The following is an 18037-nucleotide window of genomic DNA, read 5'->3' as shown; positions in this document are numbered from 1 at the left end:
GCTACTGTTTCTCATGTTCATTTTCCCTGATCTATCCTGCATCAAAACAACACTTGCTTAGTCTTGTGCTTATATTTATGTTATTAGTTATTGAAAATTTGAGTACCAGGCTCTGAGTTCAAACCCCAGTACTGCCAAAAAAACAAAAAAAGAAAAGGAAAGAAAAGAAATGATTATTTTCTGTACTTGGAATACTGGGTGTTTATAGCAAAAAACTGTAACTGCTCCCCTGTAATTTTGACTCATTTCTTCACAAATTATTCTTTCTATTTTTTTTTATTCATATGTCTCTATTTTTTTTGTAGGTACTGGGATTCCAGCCTAGGATTGCTCAGTGGGAGACCATTTACTTAGCATGTGCAAGACCATTGGACCAATCCCTAGTACTGTAAAAAATAAAAATAAAAAATGAATTACAATCAGAAAATTATATACCGAGACAAATTCAGTGCAACCCCAAATCAAAATTCCAATGACATTTTTCCCAGAAATAGAAAAAAAATCCTTGGTTGGGGACATAGCTTAAATAGTAGAACTTCTACCTAGCAAAAGCAAGGCCCTGGGTTCAAACCCCAGTACCACAAAAAAAATCCTAAAATTCATATGGAAGCACAAAAGACACTCAAAAAGCCAAAGTAACCTTGAGAAAAAAGCATTGCTTGGAGATGTCATAATACCTGACTTTAAATTATACTACAGAGTCATAGTAACAGAAATAGCATGGTACTGGCACAAAAACAGACATATAGACCAAAGAAATAGAACAGAGTACCCACAAATAAAGCCATGCAGCCACAGTCATCTGATTTCTGACAAAGGTGCCCAAAAAATACATGGAGAAAAAACAGCTTCTTCAACTGGATACTCACATGTAAAAGTCTGAAACTATATCCCTGTTTCTCAACCTGTACAAAAACCAATTAAAATACATCAAAGACCTCAATGTAAGTCCTAAAACTTTGAAATTACTACTGGAAAACACTTTGAGATACAGGCATAGGCCTTTAGTTTTTGAGTAGGATTCCAAATAATCAGGAAATAAGAGCAAGATTTGACAAATGGGATTGTGCCTATTTATTTATTTGTGGTACTGGGTTTTGAACTCAGGGTCTACACCTTGAACTACTCCACCAGCCCTTTTTTTGTGATGGTTTTTTTCAAGATAGGGATACAGGTGTGAACCACTGGCACCCAGCTATTTATTTATTTATTTGTTTGTTTATTGGTGCATCCTTCCTGGAAGTACTGAAATACCAGCTTGATATGTGCAGTGGATGAAGCAAGGTCCTGTTCTATCTCCTAGTTCCAAAAATCCATTCAATATAGTGTCCTCGGGTAGAGGACATATGAGATAGTAAACTAATAAGAACAGATACAACACATGATCTTAGCCAAAAAGCCAAGAAGCAATGGATTGTGCCAATTTATTTATTTTGTGGTACTGGGGTTCTGAACTCAGGGTTTTCACCTTGAGCCACTCCATCAGCCATTTTTTGTGATGGGATATTTTGAGAAAGGGTCTCGAGAACTATTTGTCATGGCTGGCTTCAAATCATGATCCTCCTGATCTCTGCCTCCTGAGTAGCAAGGATTATAGGCTGAGCCACACCAGTGCTCATCTTTATTTTGTTTATCTATTTATTTATTTTTAAGACAGGGTCCAGCTATGTAGCTGAGGCAGGCCTTGAATTAATGATCCTCCTACCTCAGTTGGTAATAATGCTTTTTAGGTCACACAAACTCATACTTGAATGAAATAATTTTTCCTTTTTACCCTACAATATTGTAGACTACAGCTATAAACAAACTTGTCAACTTCCCTTAGTATACAAAGACAACTGTCAGAAAAAATTACGAGGATTTTTTTTTTACAACATTGAGCCTGTCTGCCTCCTTACTTGCACAATTATGAAGTTATTACAAACTCTGGGGAGAATCCTGTCTCTTTTGTGAGGGTTGTGGTGCTCAGGGTTAAACTCAGAGCTTCCAGCTTGCTAGGAAGGCACTCTACCACTTGAGCCATACCCCAGCCCTTTTTGCATTTAGTTATTTTTGGGATAGAGTTCTTTTGTTGATGGCCAGGTCAGCCTGAACCACAATCCTTCTATTTATGCTCCCTGTGTAGCTGGGACGACAGGCACATGCCATCACACTCATTCTAGTTGAGACGGGGCCTTGCTAACATTTGCCCTGGCTGGCGTGGAAACTTGATCCTCCTGATCTCCACCACCTAGAAGCTGGGATTACAGGTGTGAGTCACCATGCTGAGCTAGAATCTTTTTTTTTTTTGAGTGCAAGAATTTGGTGTGCTCCATTCTGTGTGGGCAGAATCTTGTCTTTATGTAAAATGCTGTTATTTGTACAGCATATATTGTTTAACATTAATTTTGATCTTTTCACCTTTTTTTGAGCCAGGGTCTCCGATGTAACCCAGGAAGGCATCAAACTTGTGATACTTCTGCCTCAGCCTCAGTGCTTTGATTACAAGCATGAACCACCAAGCCCAGCTTGATTTTTTCAATATTGCATTAAAAGCTGGGTGCTGAGCCGGGTGCCAGTAGCTCACACCTATAACCCTAGCTACTCAAGAAACAGAGATCAGGAGGATCGCGGTTCGAAGCCAACCCCAGGCATGAAGCCAACCTCGGGCAAATAGTTTGTGAGACCCTATCTCAAAAAAAGCCTTCACAAAAAAGGGCTGGTGGAGTGGCTCAAGGTGTAGACCCTGAGTTCAAGCCCCAGTGCCCCCTCCAACACAAATACAAAGCAGCTTTGCCCTTTTTGTGGTGTTAAGGATCAAACTCAGAATCTCACACATGCTAGGTAAGTGCCTTGTCATTGAGGTATATCCCCACCCCAATCCTTGCATTGTTTTTTGTGCTACTAGGGACCAAACCCAGGGCCTCATGCATGCTAGGCAAACACTTAACCACTGAGCTACAGCCCCAGCCCAACTGATGCTTTTTTTTTTCAGTACTAGGGCTTGAACTCAGGGCCTACATCTTGAGCTACTCCACCAGTCCTTTTTTTTTTGTGAAGGTTTTTTCAAGATAGGGTCTCGTGAACTGTTTGCCCAGCAGGCTGGCTTTGAACTTCGATCCTCATGATCTCTGCCTCCTGAGTCAGTCACTAGGATTACAAACAGGAGCCACTGGTACTTTGCAAATCGATGCCTTTTAATTGCAGCATTTAGTCCATGCTCATTTTATGAAATTATTGACAGGTTTCTGTTTGTTCCTTCTGTTTTTTGATCCTTGTTCCTCTTTCCTGCCTTCTTTTCAGTTAACCAAATTTATTTTAATATTCAATTTTTATTCTTTTAGCTTTTCAGCTATTCCCATTTTCATTTTTCAGGAAAATAATACACATCATTTATGGCATGCCTAAGACGTAGGAGTATTGGACTCCTAATTATTGTTTTTAGTTTTGGTGCTGCTGGGGGTGGAACTCAGGGCCTCACACATGCTAGGCAGGTGTTCTACCCTGAGCCACACCTCCAGCCAATCTGATTCTTTGGAAGTACATTTTTGGATATTCTAAGAAGGATGTACAGTAATTTTTATTCTAGGTCCAAAGTAGCCTTTCGTTTAGTGTGGCCTTCTTAGGTTGTGTATGCCTTAGCAAAGTATTGGGTGAGGAGTCTCCACCCAACCCAGGCTGGCCCAAATTCCTCTTTCTTCCAGAATTGTGCAATCCCTGGAAACGTCATTTGGTTCACCTAAGCCCAGGACTACTGTCCTCTGCTTGCCCGTGTAGTTGTCTTTTCCAGATCTACAGAACTTAGTATATTGGGTCTTGCTATGTAGCCCAGGCTGGCCTTGAACTCTGGATCCTCCTGCTTCACACTCCAAAATATCTGGAATATAGTTTTATGGTGGAGAACCAGGCCTCATCACAGTGACCAAGCCCTGTCCCAGGCCCAGGGGTCAGTCTGATGGGAGAGATGTAATAACCAGGCAGACCTGGCACAAGTGCTCATGGGGTACAGTCTGGTGGGAAAGATGCAGTGACCAGGCCTGATTATGGTCCTGGGTATCAGAGTTTGGTTGAGGAATTCCAGGAAGACTATTTTTCCCAGTCTTCAGTAAGTTACTTGTGTCTGCTCACTTCCACTTAAATTCTCCCCAAATATAAAATATCTGTTCCAAAATTGAATTGCTTGTCTATTGTCTCTATTCCTCTACCTTTATGATTTGTTTTGATTCAGGGCTTCACTCTGTAGCCCAGGCTGGACTTGAACTACAGATCCTCCTGCCTCTGCTTCATGAGTGCTAGGATTATAGATGTGCACCACCAGTCCTGGCCCCTTTTTTTTCTTTGTCCTTGAATACATCTGTTGTCTGCCAGGCAGCATTCTCATATTGTTTTTTTTTTTTTCAAGTCTTAGTAAGGATTTTAGTGTAACAGGATAAAGTAGCAAGAAATGGGTTGGGGAAAGAATCACTTCCTGCTCCCCACACAGGAAATGGGAGTTAAAGCCTCTCTATATACTTCCTTAATAGTTTCAAAAGTGAGCTTACTGGGCTGGGGATGTAGCTCAGTGGTAGAGAGCTTGCCTAGTATGCCTGAGGCCCTGGGTTTCATTCCCAGCACTGCCTCAAAAGTGAACTTTTCAGAGTATCTTCTTTGCCCCTCTGCTCTCACATAGCTTTTTTCCATTTAGTGCCTCATCCATTTACAGCCCACCTATCTTCAGAAGAGTTACTTAAATTCTATTCCTCAACTTCTTCCAAGAGGAAATGGGAGTAAGCAGCAGCACTTTCTTACCAACACACCTGCAGAGGTGAGTCAGGTGGAACTGCAGCAGTTACATTGGTGCCTGGCAGGTCCTTAAAAGGTCTGTTTTCCCTGGGGGAAGGTAGTTTTCTTCCAGGCTCTCAATTTAAATTCCTTTATCATCCCTCTGAAATCTTGTTTCTTCCAGGAACTTTTTTTTTTTTTTTGGTGGAATGCTGTTTAACTCAAGGCTTTGCACTTGCAAAGCAGGCACTCTACAGCTTGAGCCATATCTCTGGTCCATTTTGCTCTAGTTATTTTGTCCTTTTTTTTTCTCATTTTATCTGCTTTGGTTATTTTGGAGATGGATTATGGTTACTGCACAGTCACAAACAAGGACAGTAGGCTCTTTGCCAAAGTTAAAAGCGCATCAAACACGCCTAGCATTTATTAATCACAAACCTACAGACCGCTCAGTACACCCACCTTGGGGCCTGGCCCCAGCAATCTGATGCTCAACACCTTGGGTGTAGGTGGTATGAGGGGTGGGAATGGGCAGGGAGTGTTTCTTGGTAACTCTGAAATGGGGAATCCTCCAAATGGAGAACTGGGTGGGGGACAGAGGTTGGGGTGACCTAGCTTCTGAGTAGGGAAGTTGATAAAAAAAATCACATAAACAAATGAGGGGGTACAATATACTTCTGCAACCCTTTGTCCAAGCCCCTGCCTTGTAGGAGAGACTCCACGTTTTCCCGCACTAGGGAGCTCCCTGGAAGAGCCCCTTCCTTCACCCTGTCCATTTACAAGTTGGACAAAAGTACTGGGGTATTGGTGTGGGGCACCCGGACTGGGTCCCCACTAATCCCCATCATGTCCCCCATGCTACCCTCAGGGAAGAGGCAGGACTCTGCCCAAGGGTGGGGGCTTAAAGTTGCACTCCAGACATAAGTCTGGAAAGTCCATGCACAGGACTTCAAGAGCTGCCCTCTTCCCGAAGAGCAAGCCAACTCAGGGTCTCCCAGGTCAGGTCAGGTTGGTCCCAGGTAAAGGCAGGGAGCTTAAGTCTGGCTTCTCCCTGCACTGTGGAATGCTGGCATGGGATGTTGCTAAGGGCCAAAGGAGGGGCTGTGATCTCCATGTGGGTGGCCAGACACTACTGATTTCTCCACACCTGAAAAACCTGTGCTGGGCGCTCTTCCTATAGGGAAGGATGTTACCTGGCCTTGCCTCCGTTCCTAGAAGGCCAGGACTGAGTTCCCCAGGGAAGGGGCTGGAGCATATCCTTACTTCTGTTCCTTGCCCAGGCAAGGACAGGGTTCATGGGAAGGGGACGGGCTTAAACCCCCAGGAGTGGGACTTCCATCATTTCAACTCTTCTTCCAGTGCCAGGGAAGGCAAAACTGTCAATTCTCCTAGGAGATTTATGTTAGTAGAGTCCTTAGAGGACAGATGCAGGACTCATCTGCCTCCTTCTCTCACCTGGGCAAGGGTGGGACCCTGGGGGCACAGGCAAGGCTGTGATCCCCAGGGAATGGGCTCTGCTCTCCGAACCATCAAGCCTTCTCCCTCTGAAATACCAGCACTGGGCGATTCCTTTGGGGAAGGGGCGAGGCCTCATCTGACTCCTCCTCCTTGCCTATTACAGGGGTGGGGCCTGATCACATCTCCTCCTTCCCCCAGAATTCCTGGGCCGGGCAATCTCATGGGAGGGTGGGGTTAAAGGCGGGGCCTCATCCTGGCTTGTCCTCCTTTTCTGGGTGTGGGGAGTCCCAGAGGAGGGGTGAGGCCTGATCAGGACTCTTCCTCCATGCTGAAGCTGCTGCGGCGGCTGCTGGCCTTGGAGACAGCCGGGGATACCGAAGAGAGCAGGGGGTCAGAGGCAGCCCGCAATGGGGACAGGGCACCCCCAGACAGTCCTCCCACCACCCCTTCCTCCTCCTCCATCAGAATGTCCTCCAGCCCCAGGTGGAAGGGGTCACCCAGATCCCCCAAGTGGTCGCTGGGAAAGTGCAGGTCCAGAAGGGCATCTGAGGGCGGTGCTGGGGGCTGGTGGGGGGCATTCTGGGCAGCTCCCCCTGCCACATGAAATGTTGCTGCGCCTGGCCTGCTCTCCTCCTCAATGTCCAGCTGCTCTGGCTTGAGGCTGTCGGACGTTGAAGTCGTAGCCAGGGAGAGCAGCCCTGGGGTGGGAGGTACTGGCAGACCATGGATCTGGGCCTGCAGTTCTAGCTCCTGCAAAAAACAGGATAAGCTGGACGCAATTCAAAGTCCCTCAGGGCCAGAGAAGTATACTAGTAAAAAGGGCAGGCTGTCTGGGTTCTAATTCAACCACTGCTACTCGCTAGTTGTGAATTGTGCAAGTAGCTTATAGTCTCTGAGCCTCAGAGTCCCAATCTGTAAAATGGGTTTAACAGTCCCTCTCTCATATGGCTGTTGTGAGGGTAAAATGAAGTAATGGGCTACAGCTCTTATCTCAGTACATGGCCCAAGATAAATGCTATGGACATTAGCTCCTATTCATTATGGGAGTTGGCAAGTCTGGGGATCCCTGAGTATGCCAAGAGGGGAAACTCTGGCCTGTTCTTCCTGTGCTTCCACCTGCAGGAAGCCAGCCCCCTTGCCACTCCTGTCACTGTCTCCTTCCAGACCTGAATTCGGAGCTGCAGGCTGCGGTTGGCCTGCTCCAAGGATCGCTGGCGGCTCTCCAGGTCTTTGGAGCGCTGCTGCTCCTTCTGTAACTTGCGGATGTAATCCACAGAGGCCTTCAGGATGGTGCCCTTGTTCCAGCGCATTTCCCTGCAGGCCAAGGGAGGAATGGTGGGAGTGCTGCACATGGAGTCTCGGAGGTAAGCAGGATTGTACCCTACACATGCCCAGGACTCTCTACAGCCACATTGGCCTCTCAGTGTTTCTAGAACGTGGAAAACCATTCTCATCTCAGGACCTCTGTCCCTGCTGTGCCTGTGCCTAGAATATCCTCTGGTCCTCTGGACTCCGAAGTGGCACTCTCTCCCTCTCTTTTGTGGTGCTGGCAATGGAATTCAGTGCCTTGCACATGCAAGGCAAGCATTCTACCATTAAGCTACATCCCTAGCCCCATTCTTAGGTTTATTTATTTACTTTGCCATACTGGGGTTTGAACTCAGGGCCTGCACCTTGAGCCACTCCACCAGCCCTTTTTTGTGATGAGTTTTTTCAAGATACGGTCTCGAGAACTATTTGACCAGGCTGGCTTCGAACCGCGATCCTCCTGACCTCTGCCTCCTGAGTAGCTAGAATTATAGGTGTGAGCCACAGATACCTGGCTATTCTTAGATTCTTTATTTAAATGTTTGTTGGTGAGGCCTGTCCTACCTTCCTCACTGCAAACAGTCACCCTTCCCCAACACTCCCCATCTTCATTCTGTGCTTCCTTTTTTTGAGACAGGGTCTCACTGCCTAGTCCAGGTTGACCTCAAACTCAAACCTCTTTCTTCTGTTTTTTTTTCCATGTTTGTTTTCATTTCTGGCAGTACTACAGTTTTGAATTTAGGGCCTCACACTAGTTCTACCTCCTGAGCCATGCCCCCAGCCCTTTTTTGCTCTCATTATTTTTCAGATAGGGACTTGTGTTTCTGCCCAGGGACACCTTGGACTGACATCCTCCTATGTATGCCTCCTGCATAGCTTGAATTATCAGTACGCACCACCATGTCTGGCCTATTAATTGAGAGGGGGATCTTGCTAACTTTCTTGCCCAGGCTGGCCTCGAACTGCCCCACCTCCCACTGGCCATGTGTCCCCAGCCAGACTCACGGGTCATTGGACTTGGGGATGAGAGTGCCCAGCTCCTTGATCCTATCGTTAATGTTGAATCGCCTGCGACGCTCAACTTTGGAGGCAGGGGGAGAAGAAAGAAAGAGTAGGAAAGAGTCATCAATGGGTAAAGGAAGGGAGAGAAACTGGGGTGCTGGGAGGCTATCATAGGGAGGGGCTCCCCATAGGGAGGGCCAGGACTTGGAGCAAGGAGCATGCAGAGCGCCACAGCACATAGGCAAGTGTACATGCTCTAGAGCTTACTTAGGTTGTGATTGTCTTTCTTCTGCCGTTCCTTCAAAAGGGCCTTGGCCTCAGTTTCTGGAAGAGAGTGGGGGGGGTTGGTTAGGGCCTCTGGACACAGGAAAGAGTGAATCTGTGTATCCAGAGGTAAGGGTTAGTCGGTGGGGAATAGGAGATAGGACTTTTTTTTTTTTTTTTTTGGTGGGACTGGGGTTTGAACTCATGGCTTTGTACTTGTAAAACAGGCGCTCTACTACTTGAGCTGCGTCTCCAGTTCATTTTTACTCTGGTTATTTTGGGGAAGGGGTCTTTTGAACTATTTGCCCTAGCTGGCCTGGAACCTCAATCCTCCTGATCTCAGCTTTCCACGCAGCTAGGATTATAGGTGTGAGCCACCAGTACCCAGCTAATTTATTTATTATTTATTTATTTTTTGGTGGAACTGCAGCTGGAACTCAGGGCTTCATGTTTGCAAAGCTGGCCTTAATCTCCTGGACTCAAGATGTCCTCCTGCCTCAGCCTCCCAAGTAGTTTTGACTACAGGGGCATGACATGGAGCACAGCTTGAAGTGACTTTTTTTTTTGGCAGCACTGGAGTTTGAACTCAGGGCCTTGCACTGCCAGGCAGGCACTCTACCACTTGAGCTACACTCTTAAGCACCCCCCCACCCGACCTTTTTTTTGAGACAAGGTCTGACTATGTAGCTCAAGCTGGCCTCAAACTCGAAATCCTTCTGACTCAGCCTCCTCAGTGCTGGGATTACAGGAATGTACCACCATGCCTGGCTAACTTTTTTTTCTTTAAAATGTCTCTTCTTGGGCATTGGTGGCTCATGCCTGTAATACTAGCTACTCAGGCAGAAATCAGGAGGATCATGGTTCAAGGCCAGCCCAGGCAAACAGTTTGTGAGACCCTATCTCGAAAAAACCCATCACAAAAAAGCGCTAGTGGAGTGGCTCAAGGTTTAGGCTCTGAGTTCAAACCCTAGCATCGTAAAAAAAAAAAAAGTGTCTCTCTTTTTGCTGTTTTTTAAAAAGCCCCAGTGACACTAGGAAATCGTTACACCCAAGAGGACAGTTAAGAAGAAATAGAGTGAAAGCAGGACCATGACCCATAAGAATTTCTCTCTTTCTCTGTCTGTCTGTCTGTCTGTCTCTCTCTCTCTCTCTCTCTCTCTCTCTCTCTCTCTCTCTCTCTCTCGGTGCTGGGAATGGACCCCAGGCCCTCATACATGCTATGTAGGTGCTCTACCACTGAGTCCCACCACTAGCCCCAGCCCCATTCTGTTACTGTATTGCTCAAAACCCTTTCCCTTAGAATCAGACCTGATAGGCTCAGGACTCAGTTTAAGGTACAGCGTAGGGCATGGGGCCAAGACCCTGGTACTCACCGGAGATCTCCCGTTTGATGTTGGGTAGCTCAGCTGGGCAGGAGTTGCTGACAGTGATGGCTGGCGTAGCCACACCCTGACTGCTATACACATCAAGCAGGTTCCCTGACACAGGCAGCTGGGGGCAGCAAGGGTATAGAAACAGTGGTTGGGAACAGGCCCAGGCTGGTCCTCTCCTCAGATCCAGGCTTCTGACCCTCCACATACCCCAAACAGGGCCCACTAATGCAAGGACTGGGTGGCTCTTGTCGACTCTCCGGCTCCATCAAGTTAATTTCATATAGCAGCTCAACATGAGGCATGCAATGAAGTAGATCCTGCTTTGTGAGGACTGCTGCCTACCTGGGGTGCCTATCACCCCATCCAGACCCATAAATCCCTCAGTGGCCTCTGAAACCCCTCTCCCAAACCCAGGGCTGGCTCTGAGAAGAAATGCTGGAAAACCACTGTTTTCGGGTCTTTGGCGGCTCCGATGCGACATTCCAATCCATTAGCTCCTCCCAGCACAACATTCCGATCCAACATTCTTGGAACACTCCAACCCAATCTTCTCAGACCTTGGTAAATTGTCATGGCAACATTCCATCCAAAATCTGACCTTCTGGAGAGTTCCTACCTAATCTGCAGCCTTTCGCTGTGATCATGCTGCACCACCTTGTGTACCATGGTCTCCTGCTGGCCATGTACCAAGGTCTCAGACTCCAGTATATTCCAGCACATTCTGATCTCTCAGGATTTCTTGTCCAACTATTTAACAACTAGCACTGCTTTTGTATCAGCCTAGTTTTTCTCCCCCTCTCCTTAACACCACTCTGATACATTCTAGTACTAATACCCTAATATGTGAGTACACCCAAGTCTCACTCTTGATAAGTTGCCATGGCTTTGAAACACCCTCTAGTCTTCTGGATGTGTCTAACCTAAGATCCCACTCTCTTCCTGTGTCTAAATCAATGAAAAGGCTTGGAGATGGAACCAAGGGCCTTGCACATGCTAGCACTCTACCACTCTGTTGCATTCCCAGCCCCAAACTGGTACCATTTATATATATGCTTCATCCTCTTGGTAAGTAGGGAAAAAGCAAAGCTATAGCTAGTTAGTATTTACCCAAGAGGTTATGAGATTCTTGGGATGTTCCAGAAACAGAATGTTACAATGCTATATCGCTTGATCTAGAAAGTTCTTTTTGTTTCTTTCTCTCTCTTTCAGTGGGACTGGGGTTTGAACTTAGGGCTTCGCACTTGCAAAGCAGGTGCTTGCAAAGTAGGCACACTACCTCTTGAGCCACACCTCTAGTCCATTTTACTCTGGTTATTTGGAGATGAGGTCTCACAAACTATTTGCCTGGGCTTGCCTCCAACCTAGATCTTCCCGATCTCAGCCTCCCAGGTGGCTAGGATTACAGGTGTGAACCACCAGTGCCCAGCTACAAAGTTCTGTCCACTTTCTACAAGGATCCAACCTCTTGGCCCAGTTCATTGCAAGAGACTTGGTACATTACAAGCACCACGAGGTCTAATCACTTGTTCTAATGCATGACAACTTTTCAGCCTTTTGGTATGTTTGTCATTACACGGTCTGGGTATGTCCCAATGACCTGAATCTCTTGGGACATTCAAATTGCTACCTGATTCCCACCTCTTGGTAATTCCCACTGCCCAAGTGCCTTGGAGGCTCCATGAACTCCCCACCCCATACCTATCAAAGTCTATAGAAGTTACCTTACAATGCCAGCACAAGGCCCACAGGCAGTGCTATGCCTCATGCTCAACAGAAGGCCTCCCTATCTTAGTGCAGTCCACAGCAAGAATTTCATATATTCCCACAGCCGGCATAGGTATAGCCTTAGTGACAGAAGGATGCCCTATTTTTGAGACCAGTGTCCCATCTCAGGGCCTCACCGTGCTTGGGAGCTGTAGTCCTGCAGTGCCTCCAGGCAGATAGCTGAGCATTTCGTCATTGTAACTGGACTCCAGGCTGATGATCTCATCAATGACATCATCAATCTGGGGAAGATGTAAATATTGTACAAGGTTAAAAGAATTGGAAGGGGAGGCTGGGGGTGTAGCTCAGTGGTAGAGTGCTTGTCTAGCATGTGTGAGGCCCTGGGTTCCATCCCTGACCCCATAGAAAAACAATGAGAAGGGGAGATGTTGTCAGGGAGCCTCTTACCTCCTTCTCTGAACTGGAGCCGATGGTGAGCAGCGCCATAGGGCTGTTGGGAGCACTGCCTGTGGGGCCAGTGGCATGGGAAGCCTCAGGGGCAGGCAGTGGCTGGGCACTTGCAGGCCCTGGAGGTGGAGTGAGGGCCTGGGAAGCCAGTTTGGGTCCAAGTGTGGTGGACAGGTACTGTTTCACCTGCTGCCGGCGTGCCTGCTGCAGGTGGTAGCGTGTTGGGTTTTCCAGGTGGGTTTGTACCTGTGAGATTGAGAAGGATGGAGTAGGAAGGGGAGAAGCACAACAGAGCTCAAAGGGGCAATCTGAGACCATCCTAATCCTTAAGTCATCTGTTCCTAGGCTCAGGTGGGCAAACTGGACCCAGAATCTGAGAACCCCCTCAAAAATATTTGTGAGCGAGATGCAATGAATCACGCCTGTAACCCCAGCTACTTGGAAGGCAGAGACCAGAAGGATTACAGTTTCAGGCTGGCCAGGGCACAGAGTTAGCGACCCCATTTCAACTAACAAGCCTGTGTGTGGTCCCAGCTATGCAGGAGGCCATAGGTAAAAGGACCATGATCTAAACCAGCCCCAAGCAAAAACATGAGATTCTACCAAAAAAAAAAAAAAACCTATAAGCATGGCTCAAGTGGCAGAGGTGCAAGGTTCTGAGTTCAAACCCCAGTACTACAAAAAACAAAACAAAACAAAACAAAAAACCCCATACTCGTGAATCCAATGGTGAACTGGATTCACCATACTGGTGACCCAATGACCCAAACTCTTTTTCTCAGAAATCCTTTACAGCCCCCAAGATCCACCCACAGCTTGGCAGGACCTCTGTCATAGTCTCAACAACTCCCCACCAGTCTCTGTAATCTCTGACACCAGCTAAAAGGTGTAGAACTATGCATAGCTTCCGAAGACACCCCAATAGCCAAAGAACTAATGTATCACACCCGCACACACCATCCAACAAAGCCAGGGCCCACCTGGGGCACTCAGGACCCTCCATAGCCTACCAAGACATCCTCATGACTTCCAAGAACCCCTCAGAAGTCCCCAAGAAAACAAAAACACATGGGACGCAGGCACGGACTATTTAAACGCTACCATGGACCCTCTTTAGAGCCTCTAGGACCTCGTCCAAAAGTCAACAGGACCCCAGGCCATCCCTGAGCTCCTAGGACCACTCCATTACTGGGACTGACTCCCAGGGCCTTTGGACCTCGCCTTACCTTGAGTACTTCCCTGGGCACCTGCGCAGGGGGTGGACGGCCCAATGTGTGGCCCCCAGCAGAAACGCCGACCACAGAGATAGCAGGAGAGGCAGGTGCAGGATTGGGGAAAGGAGCAGCTGCAGCCTGTTCTCGACGCTCACGCCTCTCCTGCTCCTGGGCCTGGGCCCTCATGAGCTGCTGCCGCAGCAAGACCCTCGATGAAGAGGATGACGACATGGCAGGGGTCCTGGAGCCCCCTGCAGAAGACGATGCAGAGAGTGTAGCTGGGGTGGCTGGCGTGGCCTGCAGTGATATTGGGAGGCTGTGGAATGGGAAATATGGGGCCACAGGTAAGCTCGAGCTCTCTTCTCAAGCCTAAGTAAGGGTCATGATGTGCTGGAGTAGACCCGGAAACCAGGCTTGGTCTCTGGCTTCAGAAACTATGGCATGTTGGGGACAAACAGCAACCAGGCCTGGTTGTGGCCCTCAAGGGTCACAGCATGACATGGGAAGTCACTGGGACCAGACCCTACTCAGCCCTGAGCAGACACAGGTTGGTGGGGGAGATTTAGTCTTGAGTCCTCATGATGAAGCCTCACTGGGAGCCAGTTCATGTACTAAGTGTCGACGCCACTGCTGGGGACTGCAAGAGATCCTTCCTATTTCAAGATGAGCCATAACAGAAGTGAGGCTGAGGTAGTGGAACATGGATCCCAAGGACTCCTAAATCCAATTTGGGGCTGGAGATGCTGTCTGAGCTCCTGGGGGTGGGCATCAGGCTCTAGGGGAGCTCTAGGCCATCCTTCCTTCCTGCCTAGGCCTCTGGTGCCAGGAGCTAGTTAGTCTTGAAAATCTGAGATTTCACAATCCTCTCTTCCTGCCCCTCTTCCATGTCCCCTCCCCTCTCTTAGAGCCCAGGCCCATGACTCAGCACATTTAGACTTCCAAGTAGGGGGAAAGAAGAGAGAAGCAGGGGGTTTCTCAAAGGCTGAGTGAGTAGGTTTATAGAGTGTGGAGGGGGCTGAGTAGGGACTCTGGCTATGGCTCCACCCACAGGGGGCGGGCTTTAAGTAAGCCACGCCCCATTTCTGGATCCTCCAGGCCAGGAGGAATATTTGTGCATGAAGGGGTGAGCAGGTGCAGTGGAGCAAGCAAGGCAGGTCCGGTGGAACGCTTCCTAGCTTGCCCACCTGCTTTCCTGTGTGACATATTCTTTCTGGCTCCTTATTTACCACTCAGAAAATACAGGCTGCTGACAGCATGGGTAGGGGGGACACTGAGTCTCTACCCATCTAGGGGGGCCGGGGGCTTTGCCCAATTGAAGGCAATCAGACATGCGAGTCATACCTGGAGCGCAGGGGGAGAGGCTGGCTTTTGAGTTCGTAGAAACTGTCAGGATCAAGGATGTTTTCTAATTCAATGTCAGCAACAATCCCGGATTCCGGAAGCAAAGAGTTCAGGCTGAGGGTGGGAAGGAGGAAGGGGCAGTGGTCAGTGATTATAGAGAGACCTACTTTCCCTCCTTTCCCCTGTGACAGGGCGGGGGGACCTCTTATACATACTTAGCCATCCTGCTAGGTATCACCACCAGGAATTCCCACATCCGTTCCCCACCCCCTTCCCCTGTCCCTACTCTGTGCAGTTACCCAGAGTCCCCTGAGAGTCAGAACAATAAGAACGCCTGCATCCCAACCCCCTCACACTAACAATCACATGAACCAACAACCTGGGTTTGGGGAAAACAAGACTTTAGGAATGACAATCCACTTTGCATTCAGAGTCCTCCCAGCCCCCACACCCCCTGCTGTTTTCCTGACAGCTCAATGTGAACCCATGTGTGTATATAGAGCAAGTAGGGGGCACCCCTCAGCCTAACAATCCATTGTAACACAAACTGAGTACATCACAAAGAGAACTGGGCTTGATGGTTCACTTTACAGAAGGATCTACCACTGCAAACGAGTCTTTCCCAGCTCCAGCCAGAGTTCCTGGGGCCACCAATACACACCCAAATATAAAAATGGAAATGAAAGGCTCCCCTCTCCCACAGTCTGCATTTACAAGAGAGAGAATTTGGGTGGATGATCTGCCTTATACGAGCATTCTTTTCTTAGCTGGAGGAACCTGTCCAGTCCTCTCCTTGCTTTTGTTTAGATCAAAACACACATCCCCAATACCAACCCTACTGGAACATGAAATAAGCCATATATCCCCAGCACAGGGGTGGGGAATCAAGTCTGAGGCAGCCTGGGCTACAAAGTGAGACTCTGTCTCAAAACAAACACCCCCCCCACCTCCAGGGGCTGGTGATGTAGCTCTTGCCTAGAGTGCAGGAGGCCCTGAGTTCCATCCCCAGCACTGCAAAAAAAAGAAAAACAGAAAAAAAAACCCCATATACCCTTGCCTTTCAACTGTGCCCACTACTGTGATGATCTAGGTAATGAAGAATTAGATAGTGAATCGATATACAGAAGGGCTCCTGCTCAACCCTCCACGCTGGGTACAAAGGACCCTAGTGTCCAGGCAACACTTACATGCACGTGGCTGAGTATGCATCCTTGCTGGGGGTGTAGCTCAGTGGTAGAGCACTTGCCTAGCATGCGGGAGGCTCTGGGTTCGATCCCCAGCACCGCAAAAAAAGAAAAAAGAATATGTATCCTAAGATTTCGAATCCTCAAAATTGTGGGTGACTTCACTTGGCAAGAATTCTCTCCCCTCCCCAAGAATCTGTCTTCCTTCCTCCCCTCACCCTCAGATGGGGCTCTAAAACCACCCAGGAAGTTGGGAAGAGGAAGCTCCCGCAGCCGCTGAGCTCAGCACAATCCCGACAGAAAGGAGGCAAAGCCCCCTCCCATGCTCACGCACCCATTGCACAGAAGTTGGAAGAGATGGGTGGTGGGGTACACAGGGGTGTGGACAGGGAGGATCAGAGCTCCAAAACGGGCTGATGGAAGTGAGAATATGAGAAAAGGACAGACAGAGGACCCACCCAGGCCGGGATGGTGCAATCGGTACTCACTCCAGCTCTGGAGACAGACTCAAGATTACACCGGGGAACTGAGAGACAGAATGGGAGGGTGAAATAAAAGGAAGAGGGGGTGTGTGGGTAGGGAGTAGGCAGGGCTGGCTGAGAGGCTAGGGTGAGTGGCAGCAGGAATAAGACCCTCCTCTGGGTTCCCAAATAAGGTCTGAGGCCTCCCCCCTCTCCCTAGTTTAGAGATAACAGTATCACCATCCCTCGGTCGGCCGGCCTTCTCCCATTCAAGCCCCTGCTGTGTAGGAAGGCAGCTTTTTCACTATCCCTAGGATCTGCCCCAGCAGGGTGGGTGGGCAGCAGTGAAATGATTATTCTGATCAAGTCTTGCTGAATGCTGTCTCTCATTCACACACACACACACACACACACGCGGCATATCTGAGATACCCCCAAATCTCTCCAGATTCAAGTAATTCCCAAACAACAAGCAGTCACTGGGAATCACTAAGCTCCCGGAACAGTACCGCTGTCCCCCAGGACCTTTTCTCCCACATTGAGGAAAAAAGATTCCAGGATTTCCTTAAAATCAGTGCCTCACCTGACAGTGTCCCCTCAAATTCATTCCCCTCATGCCCGACTACTCAAGGACTCCAAATTCTGCCTCTAATGAGTTCCCCAAGTTCAGGCCAGTTTCTTGATACTCCAGAATATGCCCCTCTAGACCCAACCAAGGACCTCCCAAATCTGATTCTGGCCCTCTCGAAGCACTCCCACGACTTCTTTAAGCCTCAGTCCAAGCAGGCCACAACCGGATTCCTTAGGTGCTCCCCCAAAACGAGTGCCCAAACGTCCTCTAAACGTAGGCCAAGGGCCTCCAATCCCAATCCGGGGCCCCCGATGTCCCCAGATGAGGCCCCTGGGAGCCTCAGGTGGAACTCCCGGCCCCAGGAGGCCCCGCACCTGAGCAGCTGGGCCGAGTCGGCCGGCCTCCGCTCCTCCAACAGCACGAACACGGCTCGAGGGCCCTCTGCGCTGGCCTCTACGCCGTCCAGAGCTGGCTTGGCCGCATGAGACATGACGCCCAGCCCCGGGCAAGCCCTGCCAGGCCGGTCGGGCCTCGGCCCGGTCCCCCTAACAAAATAAGAGTCCCCCTCCCCCCGCTCGCCACCGCCTCCTCCTCCGCTAAGCCATGGAGCTAGCTCTGCGCGGGCGGGCAGCGTCGGGGAGATGGGATGGGCCCGTGAGTCATCCCCCGCCCAGAACGGACCGACACCCCCCAACCTAACCCCGGACGACCGCCTCCTCCCCCTCGTCCTCTTCCCCCTCCTCCCTGGACTGGGGAAACTCCACAGGAAGTGACCACACTGGGGATGGACTGTTCATAGGGTCCCACCCCCTTAGTGACATAGCCAATCGTTGAGGGGAGATTCGAAGGCCCGCCCTAAACTACGCCTTCGAGGCATAGCGAACACTGAATTCGGCCCTCCCTCATTCAGAGAAATGGACCCCCTAAGCTACGCCCTCAGTGGCAAAGA

At 49.1% G+C, this 18037-nt stretch overlaps 1 protein-coding gene and 2 non-coding genes across 5 annotated transcripts; 1 reads left to right on the top strand and 2 right to left on the bottom strand.

Moving 5' to 3' along the window:
- Positions 1–1220: 1220 nt before the first annotated feature.
- On the bottom strand, positions 1221–1411 carry LOC141419980 (U2 spliceosomal RNA). The gene has a single exon (XR_012444704.1). It is a non-coding gene; the product is annotated as a U2 spliceosomal RNA (small nuclear RNA).
- Positions 1412–5125: 3714 nt separating this feature from the next.
- Positions 5126–17808, bottom strand: Tfe3 (transcription factor binding to IGHM enhancer 3). Of its 3 annotated transcripts, none has more exons than XM_074064344.1 (11): positions 17463–17808; positions 16060–16135; positions 14873–14986; positions 13544–13782; positions 12318–12563; positions 12047–12151; positions 10146–10263; positions 8776–8832; positions 8512–8587; positions 7365–7512; positions 5126–6948 (listed from the first exon to the last, which is right to left on the bottom strand). In XM_074064344.1, exons 4-11 carry the CDS (start codon positions 13760–13762, stop codon positions 6508–6510), a joined length of 1410 nt encoding a protein of 469 aa, XP_073920445.1. In that variant the 5' UTR covers positions 13763–13782; positions 14873–14986; positions 16060–16135; positions 17463–17808; the 3' UTR covers positions 5126–6507. The 3 variants fall into 3 exon arrangements, with proteins under 3 accessions (XP_073920445.1, XP_073920444.1, XP_073920443.1); XM_074064343.1 differs by having other exon boundaries at positions 13544–13847; positions 17463–17807; XM_074064342.1 differs by lacking the exon at positions 16060–16135 and having other exon boundaries at positions 13544–13847.
- On the top strand, positions 16085–16160 carry Trnaa-agc (transfer RNA alanine (anticodon AGC)). The gene has a single exon. It is a non-coding gene; the product is annotated as a tRNA-Ala (tRNA).
- Positions 17809–18037: the final 229 nt, after the last annotated feature.

This window comes from Castor canadensis, chromosome X, assembly GCF_047511655.1.
Source record: "Castor canadensis chromosome X, mCasCan1.hap1v2, whole genome shotgun sequence".
Lineage (NCBI taxonomy): Eukaryota > Metazoa > Chordata > Mammalia > Rodentia > Castoridae > Castor > Castor canadensis.
Note: the sequence above shows the minus strand (reverse complement) of the source record. Positions and strands in the feature narration are given on the sequence as shown.

Excerpts from the sequence above, each read along its gene's own strand:
- Tfe3 (XM_074064342.1), bottom strand. The coding sequence starts at position 17,578 with ATGTCTCATGCGGCCAAGCCAGCTCTGGACGGCGTAGAGGCCAGCGCA. Across the intron at positions 14,987-17,462 it reads GACTCGGCCCAGCTGCTCAG|CCTGAACTCTTTGCTTCCGG; the intron begins GTGCGGGGCCTC and ends TCCCACCCTCAG. Across the intron at positions 8,833-10,145 it reads CATCAAACGGGAGATCTCCG|AAACTGAGGCCAAGGCCCTT; the intron begins GTGAGTACCAGG and ends ACTCTCTTCCAG.